The sequence below is a fragment of the Camelus bactrianus genome, chromosome 12 (genome assembly GCF_048773025.1).
Source record: "Camelus bactrianus isolate YW-2024 breed Bactrian camel chromosome 12, ASM4877302v1, whole genome shotgun sequence".
NCBI lineage: Eukaryota > Metazoa > Chordata > Mammalia > Artiodactyla > Camelidae > Camelus > Camelus bactrianus.
In genome coordinates, this window is record NC_133550.1 from 30,889,817 (window position 1) to 30,910,386 (window position 20,570).

The following is a 20,570-nucleotide window of genomic DNA, read 5'->3' on the forward strand; positions in this document are numbered from 1 at the left end:
TGTTTCTCCAGGCCTTTGCCCTCCTCGCCAGGGCCTCTACACTTGCTGTTCCCTCTGCCTGGAAAGCTCCTGCCCAGACAGTGGCATGGATCCCTCCTTACCAACTTCAAGAGTCTGTTCAAGTGCTGACTACAGTACTGATCATCCCTGGTCTCCCTACTCTCAGCTCCTCCTACTATCTCAACATGGTTGATCCTGCCATATGTTTTAAATAGATTACTCTGGCTTCTGTGATGAAAATCAACTACCAGAAGGCAGGACAGAACAGGGAGATCTATTCAGAGGTTACTGCAATAATCCAGGCAAGAGAGTAGCCTAGATGAAGGTGGTAACAGTGGAAATGTGTGATATGGTCAGAGTAAAATATTTTAAAGTCAGAATCAACAGGATTTCTTGGTGAGTGGATGTCAATGTATCAGGGAAGAATGGAGTCAAGTATCTCTTCCCCCCTAAAAAAGGGGTATCTGCATCCCCCATGCCTAGGAGAGTGCCTGATACACAGGAGGTGCTTAATAAATGTTGACTACTGAGTGAACCAGAAGTACCACATGTGTAATAAAGCCAAAGTTCAAAAACAGTATCTGTTACTAGCACACTGGGTCCAACTTCTAAGTAAAAGACTTCTCAGAATATTTGATTGCTATTGGCAGAGGTCAAAATTCACAGGAGTGCCAGGAGTGACTGTTTTATGGCTGCCGGACCATTAGGAGGGTGGCTGGTAGTCCTCCACCCAAGAAACGTTGGCCACAGGCATTACTCGGAGCTGGAATGGGGGAGCTGGCTTTTGTGTGGGAGCAGGAAGTAAGCAACAGGACCACTGATGAGGCCTCTCACTTCATGCAGTTGTTTGATTTCATTAAGCTGAAGAAAATTGGAATTGGGAGGGATTCACTCAGAAAGGATTCTATTTTAGGACTCAGGCTTGGGGTTGCTAGACTTTTAGGAGTAACCTAAACATTTCAGCTACTCTGCTCTAGTCACTAATGAGCAGGTGAGGACTGGCCTCCTGATCACCTAGTTTAAGAGATAGCTCCCAGCCCGCTCCACCTTCCTGTAGCATCAGATGATGTGATGCTGAACAACACCCCATCTTCCTGACATCTCTCCTCCGATGGATGGTGTACACCCTGCAGCCTGATCTCCTCCTGCTGACTGGTCCTCATTTCACTTTCTTGGCTCTTCTGCCTCCATTTTACTCCCCAAGTGTGTGACACACATTCTCCTCTCTTCTGTGCACACGATTCCCACATCTACAACTCCAGCTTCGGCCCTTCTCCTGCATCTTAATTCCACATTTGTACGTCCCTGAATGACCTCCAACAGTAATGCTAGTACAACAGCAAAAGCAGTGATCAGAGCAGCTACCTTTTAATAAGTGTAATGTGCCAAGCATTATATACTTCACCCACATTTTCTTATTTCATCCTCACATCAACCCTATGAAGTATGTACTATTGTTAGTCCCAGCAGAAAGGTGAGAAACTGAGGCTTAGAGAAATTATTTTATTTGTCCAAAGAGATGCAGCAAGTAATGGAAGAGCCAAGATTCAAGCTCAGATCTGCCTGGTTCCAAAGCCTGAAGCCGTAACCGTTAACTTACTGCAGTCTCAGACGATGAAAATTCCTGTGCTGTGCACATTGAGATTCCCTGTTTCTCCCCATTTCCAGACCAGTGCCTTCTGCCTTTCCGTCAGGGGCACTGCTACTGCTTCAGCATCTCAGGCTCAGTCCTCAGTCTTCTCTTTGCTTCTTTGCTATCTTCTCCTCCCTGATCATCTACCTCCTCCTCTGCCCCGCAAAACACACACACGTTAATGTACGCTCTCTTACTTCTGCTAAACCTGTCATTAACAACCACTGTGCTAAAGGTAACAAAAGGTAAAAAGGCCAAGTCTGTGAATGACCAATGTTTTTTATAAATCAGAGTGTGTATTCATGGTTATTCCTATACCATTATCACTTATTCACCTAAAAGCATATTTCAATAAGCCATACAGAGTTGGAAAGGAAGGTGTGATTAAATTAAGGATCTTGAAATGCAACTTGGATGTTATAACTAGGTGGACCTTAAATCCAATGACAGTCCTACTAATAGAAAAGTGAGACCTAGAGTGGGAGTCAATGTGAAGATGGAGGCAGAGACTGGAACAATGCATCTACAAGTCAAGGAACACCAAGGATTGATGACAACCATTAGAAGCTAGGAGACAGGCATGGAATGATCCTCCCTCAAAGACTCTGTAAGGAACCAACCCTGACACCACCTTGATTTCAGGCTTCCGGCCCCCAGAACTGTGAGAGAATAAATTTCTGTTTTTATCAGCCACCCTGTCTGTGTACTTTGTTACTGCAATCCTAGGAAACTAACACACTGCATGTGTTAACAAACTAACACCATGTAAAAGAAGGTACTTAAAACATCATTCATCACAGCACTGTAGTAGGACAAGACAGGAAACATCAAGACAACGGATTAAATCCAATACAGCAGAACAACATGCAGGTATAAAAAAGAAGAAAAAAAGCTCTTTATGGAACTGAGACTGATGTAGAATCCTCTCTGGAACAGTCCCAACAGGAAACAGATGCCACTCAAAACAGTAAAGTTTATTTATAAGGGGTATGTCATAAAGGCATACAGAGGCCTAAGAGAACCCATAAGGGAGATTGCTGCAACCGGGGGTTGGGCCAGCAGGTTCTCACCCACCTCCATGCCCAAAGGACAACCTGGAAGAGAGGCTGCCTGGAAGCAGCAGAACCCTGCAGACGGACGGATGTGGCCAGCGGAGGTGACCTCATAGGAAGGGAGGCATAGAGTCAATCTCCTGACTTCTCCCTCCTCCCTCCCTCCAACCTCCCTTCTGATCCCCCATCCCCACTGTTGGCTGATCTGAGCTGGAAGTCAGAGGGAAGGGAGCCCCATGAGATGCTCCATGTGGTCCTCCCATACCCCCTCACCTGCTGCAGGGCAGAGGCAGCACGGAGCACAGTGCAGTGCACATCTGGAGGGACACGGAAGCTGTTCAATAATCTCCAAGACTTTTTGTTTTTAACAAGGTACTGAACAGTATATATAGCATGTCACCATTCCAGTAAGAAAAATATATGCACTGGTTACATGTGCATAGCAGATCTGGATAGACCTCCAAGTAAATGATTATATTTGATGCTCTGGGGAGGGGACCTGGGTATCTGGGGAAGAAGAGTAGGAGGGAGACTTTTTACTGATTATCATATTATACTTTTTGAATTTTGAATGATACAAGTGGTTCAAAATGTTAAATTTTTTATTTATCTTCAAAAATTTAAATAACATTGAATTTTTTAAAGTCCAATATTAATGATCTTTACAAGGGAAGCTCCCAAACAGTGCATGGTTATATTCAATAAGTGAGAAGCAGGAACAACACCTGCTAAGGTCCAGACACGAGGGGATATAAGAAGAAGTGTGCCCACCTGTCAGGTAACGCCTGCAGCACAGTGGGCATCAGCACTCCGGAGATAGCTTTGTAGAGGATGGAGTCACACACACCAACGATGTTCACCACCGTGGAGGAACCCAGCACAGGCAGCATGTGGGGCGGCATTCCTTGCCAAAAGTGCAGAAGGAAACTTTGAACCTGTATTGACCCACGGAGAGGAGAAGAACCGCGAGGTTACACGGGGCCCTCCCAATAGAGCCTTGGGATTTGGCCAAGGCCAACCCAGTCTGCAGCGCCATTATCTCCTTCCCTTGCAGCAGCAGAGGCCACTGCAGCCTGGTGTGGCTCAGGAAGCCCCAGAAGGTCCTCCTGTCCCAAGTCCTCCCTCTGCCCATCTGTGTGGCATGCCCACTGCTGGAGAACCACTTGGCCTGGCAGCCCGGGGTCTGCTCTGCCATGGGGAGAGGAGTAGCATGTTAACCATCAATCCCTTCATGCTTACTGTGGTCTGGGATACTGCTTTTCTAAAAGCCCAGAGCACTAGTACTTCTCTTCGGGACTGCTGGTGCCTTGGGAGCCCCTGGGTATTGCAAAAGGAAGAGAATAATGTGTGAGCTGCTGGCAAGAGGAATATGTCCAGAAGGGAAAGGAGTAGGTGCCACAAACAGAAGTCTCCTGATTCGATCTTGTGTGCCAGAAACTGGATAAAGTGCCAGGGCCCCTTTGTATCCAAATTTCACTGTCTTCCCAAAGAGCCCTTGGGGGGGCCTTGGCTGGTTGGTGTCATTATGCAATGTTAGATGGACAGGAAGCTACGAGGGCACTTCAACCCCAACCACTAGCAGAGCACAAATCTAGTAGGCACTCAAAATGGATTTACTGTTATTAGTATGAGGATAGTAGGACCTGCACCTATACCTTCTAGTGTCTGAGTTGGAGGTGAGGGAAAGAGCAGGGTGGGGGTGGAGGGATGAGACCAGATAAGGGAAGTAGAAGATGGTCATCTGGTGTGTATAATAACATTAACAATATCTAGACTTCAGCTAACATTGAGGAGTGGCTCATCTTAAAGTTAGGGAAAAGTAACTGAATCTGTGTGAATTCTTACAGGTGCGACTTGGTTCCTGGACTACATTATTTTCCTTTCCTTCACAGATGGGCACTCTTGAACCCCCATGTACAACACTGCCCACATCCCTGGTCCCCCAGATCAATCCTGATCCAATGCAAGAGGTAATTTAGCACCCTAGTCTGACACTTTGGAGGTGGTATTATTATCGGCATTAGCTTTATGTATCGGTGCTACTATATGCCAGGAACTCAGCATAGGTTCTCTCATTTAATTAATACTCATAATACTACTACAGCTGAGGATCATTACTCCCATTTTGCAGAGACATTAACTTATTTGCCTAAAGCCAAACAGCAAGTCAGGGAATGGATGAATACAGCACATGTTTTCCTGTCTTTCCATCAATTAGTCTCATGGCTCGTTTGTTCTTCACATGGTAACTGGGCATCTACCCAGTTCCTGAGACCTGTGTCTCTCCCTGGACTGCCACCCACTTCCCAGTTTTCTGCCCCTGCCCTGGGGACCTGTAATTATCCTTCAAGCACTATCACTACTAGGCCCAAGATATCAGTGCACTGCCCTAAGCATTTGAGGCACCCTTGTCTGAGTTATTGAGTGTCACCCAGCCAGGATCCCCACTGTGACTCTCCTTACCTACCATGGCCTTTATTCTGTCACTGGGATACCTGGTGGCTGACTGTTAACCTGGCTTGGGCCTGGAGATGGCCATATCTCTTAGACAAGGTGCTTGCCCTCCAGACAACCCTCTGCTGCCCCAAATCCTAGTCTGTCCCTGGGCACTGGCCTTTGTCCAGGTCCTGGATCTCCCTGCCTGCCGTTCTAACTCCGAGTAAGAAGCACTGCCCAGTTGATTCCTCTTACTTGGAATTCTGAATTCATCTGCCTTTCTAAGGTCTCCTTGCACGCAGCCATACCCTTCTTTTTTATATGAGCAGTCAATTCCTAGCAGAAATTCTGGAAAAGATCAGCAGTTATGTATATGAAAACAAATCTGTAGAAAATCACTCTCATTAGCAGCCAGCTGTCTGTTCCAAGTCTGTTCAAGTGGCACAGGGAGCCCTGATCAGTCCTCCGTCTGCAGAGCAGCCCTTGTAGAGGATGCATTATCCAGTTTTGACTTCCCTTTCAAATCTACATTTTAGACCATTTAATATCCAATGGACTGGTTCCTTGGAGTGAGAAGAAAAAGGAAGAACAGTATAAAGCTCTTGAGCCAATAACTGGAAGTCAGATGTGAAACGGACACAGTGTTTATGTCAGGAGGTAGAGCCAACAGGATCTCCTGATAAACTAAGATATAAAGCAGGAGGGAAAAAGAAAAATCAAGGTTTGTGGCTAAGCAATTGGGTGTATGGTAGTGGCAATCTGAGACTTGTGGAAAAATAGATTAAGGGTGGAAAATTAGAGCCCTGATTTGGTCATGTTAAGTTAGACGGCAAGTCAATTGAATCTGGAGGTTGCAACTAAATATATAAATATGAGAGTTATTAGCTTTCACAAAATAGAGATGATGTCTACTTATTACCAGGCTGAAATAAGATTACTTATGTAAAATTTAAATGCCTGGCATCATGTAGGCATTTAACAAGTGGAAACATAATTAGACAGAAGGGAGAGGTTCTCCTTACTCCTTGCAAGCATAAATGGTGAAAGAATCAGAGGTAAATGATTTAAAATGATTATTTAAAGCAAGTTTCCTAAATTCTATTTCAGTACCCTGAACTCTCAGCCCTTTTTCTCTCTGCTCAACGAAATGTCCAGAGATGATTTCCTTAAGAATACCTAAGTAGGTTTTCTGTTTCTTTTCCACGTCCATGTTTAGTTCATTCTTAATATATTGGTACTTCGTGGAAATAGCTCTGATTACAAATAATGAACAAGCAAACAAATAAGGTAATTTAAGATTGTGATACTAGCATACATTTGTGACTTCAACAGATATTAAAGATCTTGAAGACCTGAAACAAACTATATCATCAAGGTGTACCAGAATCATCCATCATCTATTGACCATTAATTTTTCTCAGCTGTTGAAAAAAGTTACGCTCATCAGAGGTACAACATTCCTCTTCATTCTCTTGTGTGTGGGTAGAATGAACCACATCTTGATCAGCCATCTTAAAAAGAGCCACCAAATACCCTTGCCAGGAGGTGGAAAAAAATACTGGACTAATGGTGCCAGGTGACAAAGATCTAGTCATAATTCTGGCCCTAACCAACTGTGTGACCTCTTTTAATGCTCTGGTTGACATATCTGATAAAAGCAAGCATTTGTATGACCTTTCACCAGGCATTGTTTCATCTCCTTCTTCCAGTAATCCTGTGAATTGAATCTGCAGGGATGATATTTTTATCTTTGTTTCTAGGATGAGGAATTGAGGTAGAGCCAGGTCTTGAACCCAAGTCTGAGGCTCCAAGTCTGGCATTCTTCCCAGTGAAAAGTCTGGACCTCTCACCGTATATCCTGCACCCTCATTGCTGTTGCACATGCCTTTTCTTTCCCCCACAAGGCTGTGTCTTATCACTCCATTCCTGGGATCTACATCAGCATATGGCACCATCAGACACCCAATTAAATGTTGAAATTAATGAATGGAATTCAGTGAAATGGGATGAATAAAGCTACATATGGACATAGGATTGTCACTAGTTTTGTTGCTAGTACATATGGCAGAGAGGGACAGCTATCCACTAGAGCTCCTCTTCTATAGTAGTATAAGCTGCCTGCCACCTAGTGAGGGGCCAACCTGCCCAGCTCCCCTTCCATCAAAGTGGGGCTATGAGACCAGCATAAACAATGCAAAAACAATGCATCTCATTTCTGGGCTGATTAAGAAGAGAGGACGTTTTGCCTGTAATACTTTTCCCCATCCATTAGCTGAACAAAGAGAACTCCAAGGCTTTAAAGCAGGGTGAGGCCACAAGGTGGAAGAAGCCTGGGTCCCTGAGCTAGTCCCAGCAACCAGCCTTCCAACTGAGGGTGTCCACAGTGAACTGTGTGCTTTGTATTAAGATGTGGGTGTTATTTGTTACATAGGCCAGTGTTGTCTTAACCAATCATGAGTCATGATTTGTTAAGATCTCAGTGGTCTTTGAATATGTAAGATGTAGCCAAACTAAAATATGAGAGAAAGCAGTGAGTTTTCTTTTTTAAACAAAAATCCACTTAAATAGTTGCTCAAGGAATTTGAAAGATTTAAAAATCCAGTCGATGAAAGCAAGAGCAGGAAGAATATTACTTCTCTACCAACCCAGTGACATCTCTTCTGGTGTCGTGTCTATGAACTGAGTGACAGCTCATATAAGGTGGTACCACTACTACATGGGGTTCCTGCCATGGGACAGTAAATGAGCAGCACAAGAATGGGCCAGTGCTCAACAAGCGTTCACTGCCTTACCTCGTTCTCCATCCCTCCATCTCCAACAGCACACAGGCCCGGAAACACACACAAAGGGAACCTCTGGTATCTCTTCCACTAATAGCTACTCATTTTTACAGCCCCTTTAGAGCTTGCCTTATCTTCCCTCAAATTAAATGTCTATACCTGATCCCAGGGTGTTTTGGTTTTGGTTTTGGTTTTTTAGCCTGAAAGGCATTTTCTTTAAACAGGAAGGCTTCAGGTTTATGGGGTGAAATGTGTGATTTCCTGCCAACCCTTTGGAAGGCTCTTTTGGATGGCATTTAGGGCAAGAGGATTTTTTCTCTTTGATTATGTAACCCATGCTTCAATCCTTTCTTATTTTTCCTCTCCATTCTTTAAGTGTAATATTTTAAAATAAAAATGAAATGGAATTTTTACATTGTCCATATTCAAGATGGCCCTACTGGCAGTGTTTTATGGACATGTGGACCAGACCTTGAGAATGGAGGGGGACCAGCTCCAAAAGCACTGAAGTGGTGGGCCTCAGGAAAAGGTTAAATCCAAAACATAGGCAAGCTTTCCTTTAGTTTTTCTGAGTCTATAATTCTGGGTTTAATGATACCTTGGCAAAACTGTGCTCCTAGGAGGCCAATGGGGCCGGATGCAGGTCACTTGTAAGATCAAGGGAAAGGCCACGCCAATTGCTGCTCACACAAAGAATCTGTAAAGTGGGGATAACAAGAGTGCCTGCTTCCCAGGATAACTGTGAGGATTAAGTGAGCTAATGCACATCAAGTGCTTCCAGAGGTCTGGCAACTAGTAGGAGCTCGTGAAATAGGAGCCATTGTTCTTATAAAATTTTAATGCAGAGTATTCACAGCTCAACATTTGTTGACCTACCTCATCAAAGTTGGCTCTTATTACAGTGTCCAGTATCCTCTGACAGTGTGTTCTGTACATCATAATAAAGGTAGAAACCTGTGGGGTAGGGAGGGGTAAAAAATAAAGGCATACATTAATACAGGTTACCACTACCCTTGGAATCTCAATTTTCAAGTCATTTATTCTCTGTTAAGGGGACGAAATTCACCTAATGCCTACTCATCCTGCAAGACCCAAACCAAACTATCGTTAGGTGGGGCTCTCTAACCCTCAGCTGCCTCCTTTATGCTCCCACAGCACCTGCGTGTGTTTCTCCATCAGAGCACTCATCCTGTGGTACAGAAAGCACAGGTTTCTCTCTCTGCCCCATCTCCACCCCCTGAACTATGGACTCTGAGAAAATCTTTAGTATATGTGCTGCTGAAGTGAGCACAATGGGAAAATTAAAATAGTGTATTATTCATGCTTGTGTAGCCAGCATTTAGTACAGCGCCTGACACATAGTAGAGTTCAGTAGGGCCTATTGAATTAAATGCTCATCAGCTAAGATACTGAAAAGTTAAAACCCTGTGTGTGTTTATAAGAAGAGGTGCTTTTGCCAAAATCACAAAAAGACATTTGGAAATTCTCTGGAAACTGCTTAACAAAAGAATTTCATCTCCAGCTCCATTTGTCCAAGAGTTTCAAAGCAATGGTACAAGAAGTTTGTTGAGGAAAAAAAGCAAATTCAAGGAAAAAAATTTATCTAGTTTTCAATTTAAAGCATTCTTTACAGGTATTCTTTTTGTTTTGGAACATAGATATGTGTTTTATATAAGCTAAGTTTGCTTATACAAGCATCTACCTCCCTGCTCGAATGTAAGCTTCCTGAGAACAGGACTCAAGTCTCATTTGCCACTGCATCCCAGCTCCCAGTGTGGTTAAGTAGAAGCTCTACACCTATTGGCACACTGGGCTGCATCAAGATAGGTGCATTAGATATTGAATATAGTTTCCTCTGCTATACAGTATAAACTTGTTATTTATCTATTTTACACATAGTAGTGAGTATCTGCAAATCTTGAACTCCTAATTTATCCCTTCTACCCCCTACCCTCCTGGTAGTAACCTATAATGAAAAAGAATATGAAAAGGAATATATGTATGTATATGTACGACTGAAACATTATTCTGTACACCAGAAATTGACACAACATTGTAAACTGACTATACTTCAAAAAAAAGGAAAAAATTAAAAATTAAAATTAAAATAATTTAACCGACCAACCAAACAAAAAAAGGTAGGTGCACTAGAGATGCGATCACCCAGGGTACTGTCCCCAAATTTGTGTTTCCAATAATTTCCTCTCAATACCCTATGGCCCAAACTATCTGATTCACTATACCTATAAAATCTCCTTTGTCTATAGGACTGTGATTTCACCACATCCTCTGCAACACAAGGGAGAATAAGATTTACACTATAAAAAAGCAATGCAAGGGAGAGGGGTACTTCCCTTCTGAAATGAGACAGTGCAACATCATAGATGGGTGGGTAGGTAGGTAGGTATGTAAGTTAGACAGGTAGAGAGATAGACTTTTTGATCTAGAATAGTATTGGGTTTGTAGTAAAGTTGTGAAGATAGTTCAGGCAGTTCTGTATATCTCACACCCAACTATTGTTAATTTTTTTGCACTGGTATGGTACGTTCGTCACAGCTAATGAACTAACAGGAATACATTATTACTGTTAACTGAAGTCCATACTTGATTCAGATTTCTATCTTTATATTTTTAAAACTCACCGTTTTGCAACAAAAGTGTGTATGTTTGTGTGAGTGTGTGCTGTGTGAAAGAGGGAGAGAGAGAGAGAAAAGACCACCCACTCCCAGCAACACTTCAGATATGGTCACCTTCTCCTCAGGCAGACTGGCAGGCAGATTTAGATCTTTGACATTTGGAAACTCTGGCAGCAAGGTTCCAAGTTTGGACCGGGGTGAATATGCCACTGTCTGTTTGCTCACTTCTTTCTTGCCTGTCTCGCTCACCCAGGCAGCTCCTTTCTTGGAATACATCACATCATAATATTGGGAGCTTTCCTTCACCGCGATGCCGTAGTAATGGTACCTGGGCCACAAAGAGAGAGAGAGAGACCCACATGCACCCTTATCAGGTGGGGGTTCCTGAGCCAGGGTAGCCCAAGGCCAAGGAGGGCTGGACCCATCCTCCCTGGGCTAGAAGAGTTAACTCCCCTGTAAGGCTCAATATTTGGAAATCTAGAATTAAACCAAACTTCCATGTTGCCAGCCATCAATCAGACAGGTAAAAATAACCAAAATTGCCTCCTACAGAAAATGTTAAGTCAAATAATTTGCAAAGCAGAAAGTGGGATGAAAAAATTTCCACTGGTACTTAATCTCTTATATCTAGCCAAATATGATCCCAGAGGCACAGCACTTGAGTGTCCCCCTCTGCGGGGACCCAAGAAGAAGAGTGTGTTCATGACTGCTAACTTGTACCACCAACAAAAATTCATTTGACCTATGTTTTTCTTAATAAATGGTAGTCAAAGAATGGTATCTTAAAAAAGATAAATTCAGTGTTTCAGTTGACACTGAATGTAAAACAAAGACCAGAACCTTTTATTAACGCAGAATGGGCTTAATAATAGCAATGTTTTCAATTAAGACTAATGAGGGACGGAGGCTGCATTTTGTTTGGATTTTAGCTACAAACTATCGGGCACTTACATGCTAGGCACTTTATTTACATTAATACTTTATATACAGTAAAATAATACTATGAAATGGGGATTATAATCATCTTTCTACAGATGTGAAAATGGAGGCAAGAAAGCTAAGTAATTTGTTCAAGGTCAAACAGCTGGTTAGGGGAGGAAGCAGGTCTGTCTGACTACAAAGTCACTGTGTTATACTAACAGAAAACACTGCATGGTGATATTTTAAACTTTGATATTTATCAGAGTGCTTATGGAGTGTAATAAAAATACAGATTCCTAGGCCCCTGCCCAGACCTGCTGATTCAGAACAAGGGAATGGGGCCCAAGAATCAGCACTGAAACAAGCACCACAGGTAATTCTGATGCACAGCTGAGATCAGCCAGCCTACTGGGGTTAGGCACCAGCCCAATGAGCCTGTCATTGTCTACTACTGTAAATGGGATGCTCGCCACAGCAGCTAACAAGTGATTTACACATATTGCCTTATTTAATCTCATAAACCCCCGTTGAAGAACTCATTATTATCCCCATATTACAGACTAGAAAACTAAGGTCCAGAGAATTTAAGTAACACATCTAAGATCACCCAGTAAGTAGTAGAGGCAGGATTTGAACCTCTAAAAGTGCTTGTAACCACTAAGCCAGTGATTCTCAAACTTTACTAATAGTAAGAATCACCTACAAAACATATTAAAATTACAGACTCCTGGGCCCCACGTCCAAAGATTCTGATTTACTAGGTCTAAAGTAGATTTTTACAATCACACGGCAACACTAAGGTAAGTAATTCACGGACTTTGCTTTCAGAAACACTGTAAAACATACTAACTACTCTCCTCCTCTACTCGTGGAGATATGATGGTGATAGTCCCAAAATAACACAAATGAGAGAGCACTCTGAGTTCTCAGAGAGGCTTCCCTGGTAGGGGAGAGCTGAGCACCTGTAACCGTCCCTCTCCCTACTCCCCCGTCACTCCTGATACCATTCTGTGACACTTCTGCTTGGTGGGCATCTCGCCTCTATCTGAATGCCTCCTGGGACGAAGAACTCGGACCCTCTGAAGGCAGCCCAGTTCATTTTAGGTCGGTATAGTGATCAGAAAGTTCTTCTTTGTGTTGAGCTGATCTCTGTCTTCTGCGCCTTCTACTTCCCAACTGTCATAACTGCCTTTCCACCTGGAAGGCACTCCTTTGGTGGGGGAGGGGGCGGGTTCCTTTTGCTCCAGAAGCCCCCTCAGGCAGGAAGGCAGTTATGACACGCCTCCCTAACTGTAAGAACAAAGTCCCCCCCTTATACTTTCTTAAGATCAAGATAGTTATAACATGTTCAGATTAGACCACTTCTTGAATTTTCAGAGTACGTGTTGCTAGAATTGGCAACTATAGTGAAGCTAGTGCTCTGATCACTTTTCAGCTTTTTTCAGCTCCTTAGGGCACTTCAACATACTCTCCACCAGCCCCCCTCCCCATCCCTGCCCCCAATTTATTCTATCAAGGTAAATCTGCTGAGGGATTTTCTCTATAAGGTTGAGTGGAAAACTGAAGACTAGAGCTTCTTATTACCTTTCAATTTGTGGAAGGTATGACCAAGCTTGGAGGATCCTTATGGATAGGATACAATGAAAAAGAATTTTTAAAGAAGATATTGTCCAATTTGCCAACCTCTAGGTTAAAGAAAAAACAAACAAACAAAAGCAGGCTCTTATATATAGACAGAAGGAAACTTTCTTCAAGTTGATGTAGAATGGGAAATTTTTCTGTTCTATCTTTACTATTTTTACTGCCTGTCTTTACTAAGTATCTATCTTTACTATCTGTTTATACTCTTTCATCTCAGAAATGGGCAACAATGTAATTGGAGCCAGTGACTCTTCAAAGACCATGAGCTGGAGAAAAATAATTTCAATTTATTCAACAGTCTTCCAATCATCCACTTATCTGTCGACTGAATTGCCCTTGTGTACCAACCTCTGTGCTTACCAGCAAACAAGTAAGGAAGAATCAGGGTTTTCTACTCTATACTCTTACCAGAGCTGAAACCTCATTTTTAAACAAATACTTAAAATTTGCATTATGAATAAGATTTGTTCTTCAGAGGCGTCACCCTGAAAAATTATTAGAAATGTATTCCAAAATGTTCCTTGCTCAAAAATTTTCTATAAATCTCTTTGGAAACCGCCCCCAGAGCTTCTGAGCCACATATGAAAAAAAAACAAAACAAAACTAGTCTCATTATTTTCAGAACTTTACTAAAAAGGGTTTTTCCCAGTTTGATCATCCACTTTCCACTCTCTTTACCTAGCCTAGCTCCAAAGTTAAACACATACTTGAAGGATGGGAATATGTTGCTCAGGAATGGCCAGGGGTAGGGGCTGGGGACAGTATTGGACATACTGCTTTTGAAACACTTTCAGTGACAAGCCTTACAAGTCCTATGCGCCTGCTATTTTTTAATAAGAAGTTCCACTGTTTTATAAGTCAGTATGTGCTGGTCTGCTGCTTAATTAACATGGTCAAACCATTTAGAATTGCTGCATAATAAGGCACCCTCTAGTGGAGTCACCATGTACATTAGTGTAATAAAGGTTCTGACAAGTCCTGCATAAAGGAACCTGTTTAACTCAGTGTCTACCTAACTAACATGGCCAACAGGCCTTCTTCATGGAACACCTATCCACAACAATTTTTGAAACACACTTCAAGGCAAGTCTTTATAAATCCAGATTTTAGTGAAGCCTGGGCAGAATAGGTAGAGATTCCCTTCCCACTGACTCATAGGTGGGAGACAGGCATCTGCACAACCTTCTTACTCCTAAGGTCACCTCCTAAGAGCTTCCTGGGCTATCCTTTCTAAACCAGGTTACTTCCCTTCTGTAATTCTCCATGACAACCCTCTTTGTCACCATCCAATTGTCTTTTTTTGTCTGTCTTCACCACCAGAATATATGCTGCATCCAGGACCTGTTTGCTTGTGTGTTCTCAGCACTTAGCATCATTTATCTGACACGCAGAAAATGTGAAGCCAACATTGGTTGTTTGGTTGACAGGACAAGTGCATAGAGAGCAGTATGCCTTGCGTACCATGCACAGCTGGACCTTTCTGTCCCATCTCCCCTGCAGCTATTAGTACAGGGTTGCTTCTCTGGCCAACTGGATACTAACAGAGTAGAGAATTTGCTGGCCAAAACAATCCAAGCAATCTGGAGATTGGTCAAGAAACCACAGGTGCTCTTTTTAAAGGATGCCCAAGACTATTTTTCAAAAAAGCCCAAGGGTAGGGTGCACCAAGTCAGGGTCCTTAAAGCAGTGGGCTGTTGCAGAGCCCCTCTCTCAGGGCTCCTGGGAGAGGGAGCTGCTGCCACCAGGCACAGACTTCCCCACTAGGCCTGTAGATGGAGCTCACGATGAAAGGTGGCTCTGCAGGTGGAAAGGCTATCGGTGCTTACTTTGACTGTCCTCGGGTCCCGAGTCTTCTGGTGGTTAACTGAGGAAACTGTTGCCTTATGATCTGTAAATCAACACAAGAATCAGTTACCCATTGGGAAAAGCTGGGAGCAGAGTGACTACATTTACAAACAGCAATCAAAAGGGAGGAAACCAAATACTCTTGGTTGTGATGACTTATTAGGAGTCTGCCGGGACTTTCGAGAAGATCACTGGTTCCTGGGAAGCAGAAGGGGAGCACCTTAGTGATGTGGGGCTCTGGATCCTGAGGGGGTCTCCCTTGGTGGCTCTGTGCTTCATCCCCCTACTCACAATGTAGGGGGTGTATCCCTTGATCCAGAACCTGTCACTCCCCTGTTTAAAGCCCTCCAATGGCTCCTTCTGCACCTGGAACTAACTCCCCTCTTCCCCCGCCCCTCAGCCTCTGTAACCCAGTCCCTGCTTACCTCCTTGCCTCCGACTCTCACCCTTACTCACCAGATCCCAGCCACACTGGCTTTTTTCCCTTCCCATTCCTAAAACATGCCAGGCGTCCTCCCTTCTAGGGGCCTTTGTACTGTAGTCCCCTCTGTCTGGAATGCAATTTCACCCAGATCTTCACAAGACTGACTCCTTCTCTTACAACATTCGGGCAAGGTCCCTCTGCCCAGAGGCCTTCTCTGACCAGCCAGTGTAGAGTAACAAAAGCAGACCCTGGCCATCATGTGACCCTGCTTTATGTCTTCCTCTCACTTAGCACTCTCTGAAGTTGTCCTGTTCACTTACCCTCCAAGTGCTTGTTTTACATCTCCCAACCCCTGAACATAAGCTCCATGAGACCAGGGATCTGGCACATGCAAAGAGCTCAATCTGTGTTTGTTGAATGAAGGAATGAAGCCTGACCCTTAGCCTGGAGAGTATCCTTTTCTCATCTGCAGAGTGAAGGATGCTAACTGCTGCTGCCCAAGACAACCACATACATTTGCCAGAAACCTAGATGGAGGGAGCCATCAGCCAAGCTGGAAACACAATCAGTGGGTTTCTTCCCATGGTGTTTACAGCAATGATATTTGTGAAGAGGTAGGATAGTATAGGGGTTCCATGCAAGGGCTCTGGAACTAGATTACCTGGATTAGATACAAGCTCAGCCATTTGTGGACTGGAGGCCCTTGGGCAAGTTATTTAACATTCAAATGACTCAGCTTCCTCATTTGTAAAATGGGAATGATAATAACCCCTACCTCAGAGCATTTCTGTAAAAATGTTAAAAGTAAACATATGTAAATAGTTTGCAACAGTGCCTGGCACTCAGTAAGGGCTCAATAAATGTTATGCATTATTACCAGTGATTGTCTTAATGACTCATTCATTCCCTTTTATTTCCAACAACTTTTCTCTTAAGTATAGCCAAATTCTTCCAACTCTGTTCCCTTCTAATATCCAGCACCGTGCAGGCAGGCCTGGTCAGAGAGAGTGAGCCTGCACGTGGTCCTTCATGAGATGAGATGCTGCTGCTGATGTCCCACCAGTAGAGCATGAACTGTGAACACCTTCTCAGAGGTGGGGATGAATCTCTACTGATCCATTCACACCCTCTTGTATTCACACTGACACTCTCATTGATTGATTTGCTCATCCATTCAACAAACATTTACTGTGACCCTGTTAGCTGTTTGAAATTGGACGTACTATCTAACCTCTCTGTGCCTTAGTTCCCTCCTCTGATGTCTGGGGACTCGGGGTCTTCTGTAGTCCTCGCCTAATCACGGGGATAGATGATGGTAGCCTCAGCTACATCGGCATCAGCAGGATGGAAAGAAGTGGACAAATCAGAGAGAAATTGAAAATTTGTAATGGGTACTGTGAAGACTGATTATTTCTGTATGTTAGGAAGCCGCTGACCATCTTCAGCAGGAGAGTGGATGGCACAGCATTTCCTCATCTGAAAATAGGTGGAAAAAGCTGAATTCCTAACAAGGATGGTTAGAGAATCTAACAAGATAACACACGATACCACTTTTGGAAGTAAGAAGGGCTTCTAAAATGTTATTGCATAGTGGTGATATTGAACAAAACGATGGTATAATCCTCTGAATTCTTAAGGGTGTCACTTTTGAGGCAATATATCCCTGACTTCTTTAACTCTAACTCCTACAAGCATAGGATATGAGCTTCTCACTTTGCCTACATCCTTTTAAAACTGTTGTGACTGCTTTATCCCCCCAAAAATGAAAACTAATTCAAAATGATACATGTACCCCAGTGTTCATAGCAGGACTTCTTACAATAGCCAAGACATGGAAACAACCCAAGTGCCCGTCAACAGATGACTGGATTAAGAAGATGTGGTGTGTGTGTGGAATATTACTCAGTGGAATATTACTCAGCCATAAAAAGAATAAAATATTGCCATTTGCAATGGATCTAGATGGATCTAGAGAATACCATACTAAGTGAAGTAAATCAGACAGAAAAAGACAGATATTATATGATATCAATTACATCTATATTCTAAAAAATAATACAAATGAATCCATATACAAAACAGAAACATACTCACAGACATTGAAAACAAACTTATGGTTACCAAAAGGGAAGAGAGTGGGGACAAATTAGATGTATAATATTAATAGATACAAACTATTACACATAAAATAGACAAGCAACAAGGCCCTACTGCATAGCACAGGGAACTATATTCAATATCTTATATTAATCTATAATGGAAAATAATCTGAAAAAATATATAACTGAATCACTTTTCTGTATACCTGAAACTAACACAATATCGTAAATCAACTATATTTCAATTAAAAACTTGTTGCCACTCAAGGAAAATGCAGTATTCAGGATAGGGTATGACCCAGGAGGTCAGTAATGGTACTCCCTAAACACTCTATCCATTATCCATTATGTAGTCTAAGACCACACCAAGGTCTAGTGCCCTCATCACCTTGAGCCACTTATACTAACCTCTGGCCAAGTACACCCTCCAGACATGACTGGTTTCACAGCCAAGATGTGAAGCAACTATTTATAGGGGTACAATACTGAACAGGTACCCGACATGCAAGCAGAGATGGAGGGAAAAGCATGGGAAATGTAACGGCAGGTTAGGGGTTCTTCATACTATTTAAAAGTGGGTTACGATCTGGGTTCTGAGTTTCCCATCTACCCAAGCAAAGAAATTAATACAATAAAGTTACTAGAGTCCCAGTATCCATAAGATAAATGCTTAGGAAAAGAAGGGATTTTAAAAAATATTTCGATCTGGGAAATTTCATGCAATGGGCACAAGAGTAAGGTGCCACGTTTAATGCTCTGATATTTGCAGACACCTTGAAAACGATGATACTGAGCGCTGCCAAGGATATGGTAAAACTGAAAAGCTCATAGATTGCTGGTAACATTCCTTATTAGTACAACCATTCTGAGAAGCATTTTTATAATATATTTATCAAATGCCACAAAATAATCATATTTTTGATGTATTAATTCTAAGAAAATAACCTAAAATAAGAAAAATCTCTGTGCAGGGTCATTACTGAGAGTGAAAAATTAGAAACAACATAAATATGCTATGACAGGGAACAGGCTAAATAAATGCTTGTACATACACTCTGTAGAATATTATGCAGGCATTAAAAATGATGGTAACAAAATCTATGTTACAACACAGAAAATCCTTATGACATAATGTTAAATGAAATAGCAGACCTCAAACTATGTTTATGCTATGGCTGTAATTTATGTTTGTACAAATATAGGAATGGAAAAATAAAAATGGGTATTTGTTAGGGTAGTAGGATGGTGGGTAGAACAAAAAGATTTTTGTATAACATTTTGTGTACAAAATCAACTATTTTTCTTGTAAGAAAAAAAAATTTCTTACTAGAAATATTCTTAATTGACAAGGGAAGTTCAAGACAATCTTGAAAGAAGTACCAAAAATCTATCAGAATGCTACAGTGGATGTTCTTCTTTTTTCTTTTTCTTAAAAAAAATATATATCATTCCCTCCCAAATAATGTGTGACTTTGGGGGGCAGGGTTTGGACTTTATTCTTACTTGATTTAAGAGAATGGGCAAAGTTCTGAAATCTTGCTAAGTGGTTATACAAATGGTATCTCACATAATGTCCACAAAGCAAACAACAGTACCTGGCCCTCAGCTAAGATACCAGGGGCCACATACTCTGGTCTAGAAACATGCCAAGAGCCCCGGGGAAATGAGGACAGACCTTCTGTAGGCCCTGTTCTTGTTCTGCCTCTCTCTATGAGACAATACAATGTGCAATCAGTGTGTGTGATTCTTTGCACTATGATCTTGAGGAAGTATCAAGTTGTGGAATAGGACCTGTGAATTCACCAATCAATTTAACTCATGATCTCCTTTGGAGTAACACGTAGATCAATACATGCAGTTTTACCATCTTTGTGACCAGCATCACCCTCTGCTGAGTCACCCAAGACAGAAGCAGTACAGACTCCTCTCTCTTGCTGACACTGCACAACCCATGCCCTGTTGATTCTGCCCAAGACATCTGGTAAACTCAGCCACTTCTCTTTACACCCTGCCACTGCCCCAGCCCTGGTGATCTCTCACCTGGATCACAGACACATTTTCCTAACTGGCTGCCCTGCCTCTCCGGTCTTGCTGCCTTGCCAGCAGTATCTTTCTAAAATCCAAATACGATCATTTCATTTCCTTGTTGAAAACAGTGAGTGCTTTCTCACTACCCAGGCTAGATAAAATTTCAGCCTCCTCAGGCTGGTCCATGATGCCTCTGTGACCTCCCCAAGCCCAACTCCCCCACCTCAAATCCAGCCTCTTCCCTCACGTGCTCCCTGAACTCCAGACACATGCCTGGAATGCCTTTTGCCTGAAATGCCAAACCCATGCTGTCCCTGACTTGCCCCTGAGGAACTCCTCCTCTTTCTCTGAGACTCTCCCACTTCTCCTGGGATCCTTCCCATGAAGCTTTAAATGTCCCCTATCTCTCTTTTCCTAACAAGCTGGGAAGCAGTAGGGCACAACGGTTAAGCACACAGGCTTTGGAGTGAAGTCCTGGCTTAGGCACTGTGCCAATCACTTTACATGTATCTTCTTAGTTAATCATTACAATAAACCAAGTTCCATTGCTATTCCCTATGTACAGATGAGTAAACCAAGGCTTGGAGATGCTAAGTAACCCACACAAAGCCACACAGCTCACAAGATACAGACCTGGGATTCAAACGCACCCAGTGTGACTCGACACTCTACCACATTATTGCCTCTGGATGAATGAAAGTGCCTCAAAGCTCCTCATTCTTTTAGTAGCAACCTTTCTTTCTTTTATGTCCCACTCCTGCATTTGTTTGCGTTAGGTGTGTCTGAGGAATGAAATGATTTCTTCTTGCCATCTACTCTTCCACGAAGGTTTCATTTCAATTCCCCCCACTGTGATCCTCTCAGAAATGTTCTAGTAGCCTCTGGTATGAACAGGATCTGAGAGCCCTGCCCCCAAACATGCTAGGGAAGGTGGGAAACAGCAGAGAGGACTGACATTAGCAGACAGCCCAGTGTCTCCTCTCAGATTAAATCTACTCACTTCCAGTAAAGTAGAAATCTGGCAATTAAACACTTCTGCTTAATACTATGAAAAAGTCATTCTGTTTGGATAATT

The 20,570-nt window shown here is 42.7% G+C and overlaps 1 protein-coding gene across 6 annotated transcripts in view; it reads right to left on the minus strand.

Moving 5' to 3' along the window:
* Positions 1 to 20,570, minus strand: part of RFX4 (regulatory factor X4) — a 152,406-nt gene that overhangs the window by 50,706 nt on the left and 81,130 nt on the right. For 3 of the 6 annotated variants that reach the window (XM_074375133.1, XM_074375131.1, XM_074375132.1), the window contains 4 exons: positions 14,926 to 14,987; positions 10,652 to 10,865; positions 8,778 to 8,855; positions 3,457 to 3,620 (listed from right to left, as the gene is read on the minus strand). In XM_074375133.1, coding sequence (XP_074231234.1) covers positions 3,457 to 3,620; positions 8,778 to 8,855; positions 10,652 to 10,865; positions 14,926 to 14,987 — 518 coding nt within the window. Of the gene's footprint in view, positions 1 to 3,456; positions 3,621 to 8,777; positions 8,856 to 10,651; positions 10,866 to 14,925; positions 14,988 to 15,400; positions 16,118 to 20,570 lie in introns of those variants that run through there. The other 3 variants (XM_074375134.1, XM_074375136.1, XM_074375135.1) reach the window with 3 other exon arrangements.